This window comes from Oncorhynchus keta, chromosome 12 (assembly GCF_023373465.1).
Source record: "Oncorhynchus keta strain PuntledgeMale-10-30-2019 chromosome 12, Oket_V2, whole genome shotgun sequence".
Taxonomy (NCBI): Eukaryota; Metazoa; Chordata; class Actinopteri; order Salmoniformes; family Salmonidae; genus Oncorhynchus; species Oncorhynchus keta.
In genome coordinates, this window is record NC_068432.1 from 6,359,833 (window position 1) to 6,371,386 (window position 11,554).

Genomic DNA, 11,554 nt, shown 5'->3' on the forward strand with positions numbered 1-11,554 from the left:
AGAATAAGCATGAACGTGTATGTCATGTTTGTTTTAGTAACCGTTTTCTGTTTCATAGTAGCTATATTAGTAACCGTTTTCTTATTGTTTCATGTCACCAGGGAGTCAAGAGGACATGATTCTCTCTTATGAGCCTGTCATTCGACACGAGAGTGAGTACTCCAATCTTTCATCAAAGCGCTCCTTGTTAATGCCTCAGCACTTTTTCAGTCAGTGAAACATTAGCCACTTACACATTGTCAGGCTATATCCATGCAAGCCAATGTGTACTAGTGCCACAAGGTTTTAAAATCCAGATATAAAACAATTGATGACTTCCTATTAACTCCTGCAGGAAGGCTCAGGCAAGATTCAACAAGTTCTTCCATACTAGTTATTTACAGGAAGTAATCACTTGTTGAGTCGAGACATCAAGCCCGTTCTGGCACTAGCATGCATTGTCTTGCTCGGGTATAGCTTGACAATGGGTAAGTGGCTATTGTAGTAGAATTGCATGCCCAAAATTACTGCAGAGAGTAACGCTAGGGGGAGAGTTATAGCCTCAAACGTCTGTAAATTAGTCAATCGACACCATTTGATCTTTCAGTTAATTACACCAGACCCGTCATAATCCTTGGACCGATGAAGGACAGAATCAATGACGACCTGATATCAGAATACCCGGACAAATTTGGCTCCTGCGTGCCGCGTAAGTACCTGTACATTCGCAAGGAAACCAGGGGCCTTGGGTATCAAGCATCTCTGAGTAGGATCAGTTTTGCCACTTATATCAAAATGGATAATGTTTCATGGACAGAGAGGACCTGATCCTAGAGCAGAACTCCTACGCCGAGATGCTTGATACATACGGACCCAGGAGTCAGTCTTCCACGCCGTCTTAGGGTGTTTGTTGCTGCATCACAAATGAATTGTGTGATCATGTGCCCTTGTGATTAGCTCTCCCTATAAACAGTATATAACACCATTGCCCTTATAAATTCCACTGTGCTGCCAATACACCATTGTGGTAGTGGGTATATCCATCTCTTTCATTTGTTATGTCATTAAAGTGTTTGATTCATTATTTTTCCTAATTTGTCATTAAAAGGCATTTCATTTTTTCCCCTTACATGTTTTTTGGGGTTCTTTGTTTTGTATATTACATACTTGGTTAAATTATCCATAGATGATTTCTTGACGACAATAATAATGTAGGATCTTATTATTCCCTTCTATTCACATGTGCAATTTAATTTAACCATTAAAGGGACGTTCAGGGTTTTAGAACTTTATGTTAAATGGTTCCTCACACTGAATGTAGTCTATGGGCCAGGAGACACTGAAATCCATGGTTAGGTTTTTCTTGAAACAAACTATTTTTTTTCACAATCCAACAGAAGCTATGGGAACACATTTGGATATAGATTTACGGACAACAGGATTGTGTGTTTTGGTAATTTTTTGTTTAAAAGCTTTGACTGTTGTAGACCAGTATGGAAGATAGTGAGGCTAGTTCAGAGGTTTGTGGACAGTAGTGTTTCTGGCTTAAAGGAGCATTTTACTCAAATCATTTCACACATTTCTTGTCTGTACAAAATGAATGTGGTCTCACAATCCAATTATTTTGCACATACACGCCTCATGGTTGTCTTAATAGTAGGCCTGGAGAAAAGTTTGGGAACTTTTTTTGCTCCTATTTGATTTTGAGAATCAGGAGACTGAACGTCATGTAATGAAAGTGATCATGAAAACTTGCATTTTTGGGACTATCAAAATTGGACTAAACTAAATTTGAGTATTTAATACTATTGTATATTTCACATCACTGTGTACTTGATGTCATATTTTTTGTTTTCATTTTGTTTGTTTTCATTTACTTATCTTTCTATCTTTAAAACCAAATAAAGCAGCTAACAGTTCAGGGCATCGAGGTAAGTAAGCCATGTCGTTGCTGGTATACAGAATATATGTAGTATAACAAAGTTGTTGGTAAAGTCAATGTAGTGAAAGGTAGTAGAATAGGTTCCACTCTGTTGTAAGTATTTGATTCAAAATGTGTTTGTAGAGGTATTGAAATGTAAAGATACACAAATGCCTCTATACACAGTTACCAGGAGATCTATAGATTCACCGTGGGGAATGTGTAGATTTCTGTTCTCACTGGTAAATCTATATATTCCCCGGAAAAACCGACATTTTTTAACCAATGCGATAGAGAATCTATAGATTTCAGTGCTCCAGGGCAATTTCAAGTGTAAAGTCATTTCCAATTGAGCTGACATCTGCAGCGTTTACCGTGAATGTAGTCTCTGCGAACGCGCGGACATTGCCTTTAATTTAAATTTCAACTGTGTTATTGCACTGAACTTCGGCGAAACGGATTGAATCGAGCCCTTAGAGTATCATAACACTTACACTGGGTTTACATTCTATCACACTGAAAACCCTACACCCTCCAGATTTCCGCTTAGGTGTACTAGTTATAATCGGTTCAAAACGATCATGTTATTTTGAAAAATGTTCTAACAGTGAACAATGAATTAGTTTGTTTACACACACAAACAGGCAGTTGTGTTTGTATCTGCACTGTGATCCCACTGTGCCTGCCTTTTGTAACTATATTGTAAATAAAAAGGTATCAGTCACTTATTGTAAAGTGGGACCATACTAACAAATGACATTAAGGCTAGAATCCTTAGTTGCTACAGCCATTTGTGGACTGAAAATTAAATATCAATACTCATTGATTGTTGAAGAATATAACTTTATAAATGGCTCATATGCTTAGTTCACCTGTCGTACCACATCAGAACCCCTTAATACAAGCTTATTTCACTGCAATGTTTGTAAACAATGTCAATGTAAACAAATCGTATATAGCCTTAAAACAATATTTTTTATATAATGGATGGTCAGTCCTTGCATCCTTAGCTCTGTCTGTGAATTTGAGAGGGGTTACATTTCTCCAGGCCCGTCCCTCATCTTTCTACCAAAAGAGGCGGGGGACCGCTTTATTGTTTCAATTAAGGACTCTATCTTTAAATGTTGTCTTGCGAACAACCTTTTTTCCCCTGATTGTTTAAAGACCTTGATTTCAAAGTGGTTGGAAAAAGTTTCTTTTTCTAACTGTTACGATTCCCTTTTGGCCCAACAGTCTAGGGGGATGGTAATGAGACCCGTAACATAACAGGCAAATTATAATAGTGACAAAGTAAAAGTGTGAACGAAATAACCAGGACAACTGAAATCTACCGTCAAACTCAGGGTTTATTAATAAACACACGGTAATTTGGGGGAGCAGGAAAAGGGGCTGAGCTGGACCCAAGGAAAGAAACAAGTATTCAAAAACACCCCTAAGCTAGACTAGCCTACTTTAACAACAGCTAACTAACCAAAAATACAGTGGGTGGTCCGCCCAGTTCTAACTAGTGTATTTAACAAAGTTTACCTACGGGCAAAGTTTACCATGGGCGACTTGTCTTGGTTTCCCCTTTACCCACCAGCAAACAAAAAAACAAACACCATAACCAAAACAATACTCACAGGTGAGGACAAAGTGCTATGGAGGTGCTCAAACAAAAGAGAGGTCAATACACAAAGAGAGAGTGAAACACAGAGACCTACAGACATGACATTTACAGAGAGATTGAGCTCTAGAGCAAACAACTGACAGGGTTTTTAAACCAAGGAAAAGGAACTGTGATTGGTAAGGAAACAGGAGGAGGTGTGTCTTCTGATTGATGATTGGTGACTGATTGGGGAGTGATGAGTTTCACCTGTGAGGGGAGAAGGAGAGAAAAGAACACAGGATACACACACACAGGATACTGGTATCCGTAACACTAACAAATAGATAATGTTTGATAAAAATAAAACATTTGAAAGGTCACGGTTTCGACTCTGAAAAATTATCTGTCGATGTTCCCTTAAGCAAAGCACTCAATCCCAATTGCTCCTGGAAGTCGCTCTGGATAAGAGCATCTGCTAAATGACAATGTATTTTTTTTTAAATGTCATCCGATGGACGGCTGTAGATGTCGTCTGATTTTGAGACACATCTCCCTATAATTTGGGATTAAATATATCCTTGACGTTTATCTAGAATCATATTGAATTTGTTTCAAGGACACAATTACACTTATGTTGTTAAACCAATCACTCTAAAAACTGCCCCCTCTATAACTCCCCCTTCAATAATTTGCACATTCAGTTAAACAATTTCCTCCTTTTACATTGTACTTTCTGTATTTAAAAATACTTTCTTTTACCTCTTTGCCTCCTTCTCTTGTACCAAAGATACCACTCGATCAAGGAGGGACTACGAGGTCGATGGGCGGGACTACCATTTTGTAATGTCCAGAGAGCAGATGGAGCAGGACATCCAAGAGCACAAGTTCATTGAGGCGGGCCAATACAACGACAATCTCTACGGAACCAGTGTTCAGTCGGTCAAATATGTGGCTGAGAGGGTAAGTGTCAATGTTGCAATTGAGATTTTTATATTTATATATATATATTCCACAGGCAAAAAATGAATGGTGACAGACAGCGGTACACAAACCCAATGTTGACTATGTGTATGCACTTCCCATTATATAACCTCACACATTTAGTCCTATGCTAACCTAACCAGGTGGCAGTGATTGTTTCCTGTAACAAATTCTGCATCCATCCTAAACTTTTTATACACAAACCAATAGCATTTCTTGAAATAGGTCAACTTGGACACCCGAGAGGTATATATAAACTTCCAAATTCAAGGGCTGCATTTCAAACACCTACAAGACACACCCTCCTCCACTTACCCTCGCCTTATGTCCTTGGGGGAATCCCCGTGGCCATCTTTGCTATCGGTTCAAACGATTAGCCAAGCAAGGGAAGTTGACAACGTAATTCCCTCGGCCCGTGTTTGTGATCAAGTTTGCGAGTGTACAATTTTGTTCACTCTGGGGCCTGAAACTCCACATAATTTCTTTGTGGATTTTGATGTGGCCTTGGGGTTAATGTCTTGCTGGAAGATCCTCTTGAGGGCTAGGTTCAGCCTGGCAAAGGCAACCAGGTTTTTGGCTAAAATATCCTGCCACTTGGTAAAGTCCCCAGGACCAGTGGAAGCAAAATAGCCCCATAACATCAAAGATCCACCACCATATTTTACAGTAGGGACGAGGTACTTTCTGCATATGCATTGTTATTTTGAAGGAGGAACCCACCGCTGGTGTGCATGGTCAAAGACCTCTACTTTCGTGTCATATGACCATAGCACCGGTTCCAATCCAAGTGTCAATGCCATTTAGTGAATTCCAGGTAGTGCTGTGGTCACACAACCTGAAAATTAGCGCTCTTTGGCCCAATGGTGTGCGTAGATTTGTATGACTTTTTAAACAAAATCTCTTTCTCTGAGCAATTGTATTAGTATAAACAAATATCATTTTCCAATTTCTTTGAGCATATAATATAGCTTAGTATTTGTATTTATTTATTTTTGTTACAAATTGCAAGAACATATTACTCTGGAGTCAGATGTTAACAGAATGTGTCATTTTGGCCCATTAAACACAATATGTTTCATGTGATAATTAGGCAGGTCTGTTTCTGAAAAAGAAAGGACATTCTTGCCTACTTCACCCATATATATATATATATATATATATATATATATATATATATTTATTTATTTTTTTGCAAAAAATAATTGTGTGTAGTCACTGGTGGTAAAATTTGTCATACTTGTGTAAAAGTAAAGATTCAGTACCTTAATTGAAAATGACTCAAGTGAAAGTCACCCAGTAAAATTGAATAAAAAATATTTGGTTTTAAATATACTTAAGTATCAAAAGTAAAAGTATAAATCATTTAAAATTCCTTATATTAAGTAAACCAGACTGCACCATTTTCATTTTTTGGGGGGTTCATTTATGGATAGCCAGGGGCACACTCCAACACTCAGACATCATTACAAACGAAGCATGTGTGTTTATTAATGAGTCCGGCAGATCAGAGGCAGAAGGGATGACCAAAGATAAGTGAATGAATTGGACCATTTTCCTGTCCTGCTAAGCATTCAAAATGTAATGAGTACTTTTGTATGTATGGGGTAAAAAGTACATTATTTTCCTAAGAAATGTAGTGAATTAAAAGTTGTCAAAAATGTAAATAGTGAGGTATAGATACCCCACAAAAACTACTTATGTAGTAATTTAAAGTATTTTTTACTTAAGTACTTTACACCACTGTGTGGCGTTCCAGTAGTTAGCTACACCACTACATGGGAAAAAAAGTTATTAACTTCTGAACTACCAAGATTTTAATTTAGTTCAACTACCACAAAGCTACTGCAAAATGTAATTATATTAATAGTTGAAATACATGTAGTTCACTACTTTTCAACACTGTCCCCTTCTCAACACACTAACACAGTAAATGTTATTCTACATTTAAAAATGAGGGGGACTCGTGAAATTCTAACCCATGCCAAAATCTGACAATTACGTGGAGCAAGGCACTACACAGAGAGATATTTTACCAGTCAGTCAACTACATTTGATGTCGTTGCTTTAATTATCAGAACCGTTAGACTTCTGTTAAGGACACTTCCATGAACAAGTGTTGGATCACGTCCAACTATGTTGACGATTTTAATTGGCTGTTAGGAACCGGATATAATCATGAATTTGAACAGGATATAATCACTGCCACCTGGTAAGGTTAGCATATGGCTAAATGTTCCAGGTTATGTAATTAGTATAGCTAACATGTCGCCTTTAATCACGTGCAACTACGTCAACGATTTTAATTGGCTGAGAAATACAAAATGTAGTTTCCTGTATGTTGCAACCACACAAAGATTTTACATTTTTTAAAGTCTGTTATTTGTCTTCAAGCATAATTATCCCTTTATACAGTTTGTACTGTTTACCCCTTCTAGTAAAGTATTACCAGATTCTTTGTCAGAAACAGTAATTTCACTGAATCAAGAACATCATGTGAATTCAATGATTATGTACAGTGCCTTGTGATTTGTTGTTACAGCCTGAGTAAGAGATTTTGTGTCACTGGCCTACACACAATACCCCATAATGTCAAAGTGGAATTGTGTTTTTAGACATTTTTACAAATTAATAAAAAATGAAAAGCAGAAATGTTGAGAGTCAATAAGTTTCAACCCCTTTGTTATGGCAAGCCTAAATAAGTTCAGGAGTAAAAATGTGCTTAACAAGTTGCATGGACTCAGTCTGTGTGCAATAATGGTGTTTTTAACATAATTTTTTAATGACTACCTCATCACACACTATGTCACCACAAAGACCAGGGAGGTTTTCCAATGCCTCGCACAAAAGGGCACCTATTGGTAGATGGGTAAAACATTTTTTTTAAAGCAGACATTAAATATCCCTTTGAGCATGGTGAAGCTATAAATTACACTTTGGATAGTATATCAATACACCCAGTCACTGCAAAGATACAGGTTTCCTTCCTAACTCAGTTGCCGGAGAGGAAGGAAACTGCTCAGGGATTTCATGATGACTTTAAAACTGTTAGAGTTGAATGGCTGTGATTGGAGAAAACTGAGGATGGATCATCAACATTGTAGTTACTTCACAATACTAACCTAAGTGATAGAGTGAAAAAAAGAGAGCCTGTACAGAATACAAATATTCCAAAATATGCATCCTGTTTACAATAAGGCACTAAAGTAACACTGCCAAAAATGTGGAAAAGCAATGTCCTGAATACAAAGCATTATGATTGGGGCAAATCCAATTAAACACATCACTGAGTACCACTCTTCATATTTTCAAGCATAGTGGTGGCTGCATCATGTTATGGGTATGCATGTCATCGACAAGAAAGTATTTTTTTGTTAAAAGAAACAGAATAGAGCTAAGCACAGGCAAAATCATAGAGGAAAACCTGGTTCAGTCTGCTTTCCAACAGACATTGGGAGACAAATTCACTTTTCAGCAGGACAGTAACCTAAAGCACAAGGCCAAATATACACTGGAGTTGCTTACCAAGACAACATTAAATGTTCCTGAGTTTGCCTAGTTACAGTTTTGACTTAAATTGGCTTGATAATCAATGGCAAGACATGAAAATAGCTGTCTAGCAATGATCAGCAACCAACTTGACAGAGCTTGAAGAATTAAAATGAGAATAATGTTCAAATATGATATAATCCAGGTGTGCAAAGCGCTTAGAGATTTACCCAGAAAGACACAGCATCACTGCCAAAGGTGATTCTAACATGTATCGACTCAGGGGTGTGAATACTTATTTAAATGAGAAATATTGCAAAAATATATTGCAGCATTTTCTAAAAACATGTTTTCGCTTTTATGTAACCCAACAACATGTGGAATAAGTCAAGGGGTATGAATACTTTCTGAAGGCACTGTACATAAACTGTTTCTTTCTTCTTTCAGCAGGGTAAACACTGCATACTTGACGTGTCGGGGAATGCCATTAAACGACTACAAGTAGCACAACTCTATCCCATTGCCATCTTTATAAAGCCCAGATCCATCGATTCATTAATGTGAGTTCTCATCTCCCAACTCATGAACATATTATTACATAGCAAATGTGTTTAACGGATATGCAATACAGTAGAAGGCGCTGACATCAAGTGAGTGCAGAATGTATTTTAGGTCACCAAAGTGGGCAGGGGGCAATTCAGGCAATTAAGTGAACATGGGAGTTGAATTGACAAATACAACAGCTGCAGACAGTAGAATTTATGGGTCCGGTTTCCCAGACACAGATAAAGGGCTGAAGATCAGCGATTTAAATACGAAGGTCATTTCCGATTTAGCCGACATATAGAAGCGATTAGAACGGATGCAGTCTCTGCTAATGACCGAACATTGCCTTTAAATTGACATCGCCCTGTAGCGCAGCTCTTCAGCACTACGGATTAAATCCAGCCCTAAACCTATTCCTGGACTAAAAGGCACTTTCAATGGAGAATCTCCATTGAGCTTGCTTTATAGTCCAGGACGAGGCTTAATCTGTGTCTGGGAAACCTCCCCATGGAGTCTGAGGCCTCACAACAAACATCTGTCCCCAGGGAGATGAATAAGAGGCTAACAGAAGAGCAGGCCAGGAAGACATTTGACCGGGCCATGAAACTGGAGCAGGAGTTTGCCGAGTTTTTCACAGGTACAGTATCCATGAGTTAAAGATGAACATTGTTGCACTTTTTAGACAAAAGAGTTGTAGTCGTGTCGATTTCAGTGCCACCCATGCCGATGTTTACAGTTACGAGGCCTCATTTCTTAACCTTCTATAGATTTCACACAATTTTGGTGCACATCGAGATCCTACAATTAGTGGGAACATTGCATACTGTACGCCCCAAATTATAAAGCAGATCCATACTGTAATTCTGCGCATGTGAACACGCATTACAACCTTGCCTGGATAATGCCCTTTATTCAACTTTTATGGTGACAAATAACACCCTTATTTGCTGTATGACAAGGAACAATTGGAACTAAGCAACTAGTACATTTGATAAACTACTTTTAGGATTTTTTTTAAGCATCAGCAGAATGTTTGTCTTTTGAATTGACTATTTCAACCTAACCTGTGGTAGTAAATGTCACCACAATATGTTATATGGGTGCGATGTATTGTTCTCCCGAACAGTATGTACATTACTAAAAAATAATGTCCTTCTCAGTGGACAATGAGCAATTTTATTCTGTAAGAAAATCATTTCTAAATGGTTAGGTCTGTCTGTACTGAATGTCTCCCTATGTTTTGCAGCCCTTGTTCAAGGGGACACCTTAGAGGAAATGTATAACCACTGCAAAATGGTGGTAGAGGAGCATTCAGGACCCTACATTTGGATCCCGTCAAAGGAGAAATTATGAGAACACACCACTTTGGCAGGGAGATTGGACTGCTAGAAACAAAATACTTTGTAACTTATGATCAATTGTAATGGCAATTTATATTGTTCCTAATTATAGCCAATTAATATTCTTTTTTTTTTGTTATTGTTCTTTTTTTTCACTTTCAATATGAATGTTCCTGAATGTACACCACAAAGTTCAAAAAAACATTTTTGGCCTAAAAAATGTTACTGTTTGTATATTTAATGATTTTTATTTTTAAGAAAATGTTAAGGAAATTAAATAAACATGGGCATGTGTTCACCTCGACTGCGTGGAATTTCAAATGAATTTTAGAAGATGGCAGATACAAGTCATTGCCACACCAACAAAGGAGGAGGGGAAGGAAATAATATCAGCTTCTTTTGCTTTTCTCCACCCAACAGCTAGCACTTTGTGTCCTCTGACGCTCACCTCACATCAATAGTTGACATTTTGTGTGACTTGCATCTATGCACTCACATGGCCCTTGGACACAGTTCATCATACTCCTGCTATTTTTACATTGTTATTTTGTATTCATTTTATTATGTTGTGAATCCAGATTTGTTGGACATTTTAAAATTTGAATAAGAATTTAAACTTTGTTTATTTTGCGGATTCTTTCATTCTTTCATTGTTGAGATGCTTTGAGGGCACAACAGCACAGAATATTTATTATAAAGATGTATAACTTTGATTAAACATTTTATTTGAAAAGGGTATCTTGTTTGACAGTGCAATGTTTATTTGGTGATGCTGGGCAAATGGAAAACTACTCGTCAAGAACTTGGGAATATAAGGTTCTATCTGCATTCTTGTCAATTATTGACAGCCTTGTTCTGTTCAATTATCTACCTATATAGCACAATTAATTTTAAATTCAAAAGAATACTATATAAATTGCTGACACCATTCAAACCAATTAGGGTTCGTAACATTGAAGCCAATTATCTCACTCATATTTTTGCAGATCGAACCTTAGAGTCCCAAGTCCTTTGAGGACTGATATTAAATGCACTGTGGTGGGCCCACAAGTCTAAGGCCGTATTCACAAAGAATCCTAATGTGAAGAATTGCTCCCAAGGCTGCGTTTACACAGGCAGCCCAATTCTATTTTTTTCCACCAATCACAGCAGCTCTTTTTCAGACCAATAAGTGATAAATCAACAGAATTGGGCTGCCTGTGTAAACGCCTATGTGGCATAGTTCAGAAATTACACTGTTTTAAAGCATATTTATTTTCTCCAACTTTCAGGCTTCTCATGAGTTTGATACTTTATTAATTACGGTCTATCAGAAGTTCAATGGTCCTTACATTATTTCAGATGTTTTATACTGTTCTAATTTGTGGAATATTAAGGTATCACATTGAAATAATCATCACCTATGAAGATACTGATTGCTCAATGGCACGGACTGGGGTGACTTTGGAGATACGCACACACTTGTAGTGCAGAACCAGATGATGTGGTGCGCAGTGAAATGAGAATATGCCCCTAACGGCCCTGCTACACTATAGCCATGGGACGTCTGTTATTTCCGTCAGCCATTGTGGAAATGCTCCCTTTGAAATCAGTGAAAGCTGCTTCACTGCCTGTGTAGAGCTGGCGTAGCGTCACGTCCAATGGCCAGTGTCCAAGCTAACGCATTCATTCTATCTTGTGAATTGAAATAAAGTTTATTTTGGTTGCATATGG

General features: G+C 37.7%; 1 protein-coding gene across 26 annotated transcripts in view; it reads left to right on the forward strand.

Moving 5' to 3' along the window:
- Positions 1-11,554, forward strand: part of dlg2 (discs, large homolog 2 (Drosophila)) — a 349,871-nt gene extending 338,317 nt beyond the window's left edge. For 20 of the 26 annotated variants that reach the window (XM_052457664.1, XM_052457663.1, XM_052457672.1 and 17 more), the window contains 6 exons: positions 102-152; positions 587-688; positions 4,276-4,448; positions 8,403-8,515; positions 9,047-9,138; positions 9,748-11,554. In XM_052457664.1, coding sequence (XP_052313624.1) covers positions 102-152; positions 587-688; positions 4,276-4,448; positions 8,403-8,515; positions 9,047-9,138; positions 9,748-9,854 — 638 coding nt within the window. In that variant the 3' untranslated portion in view covers positions 9,855-11,554. The remainder of the gene's footprint in view (positions 1-101; positions 153-586; positions 689-4,275; positions 4,449-8,402; positions 8,516-9,046; positions 9,139-9,747) is intronic. The other 6 variants (XM_052457666.1, XM_052457670.1, XM_052457686.1 and 3 more) reach the window with 1 other exon arrangement.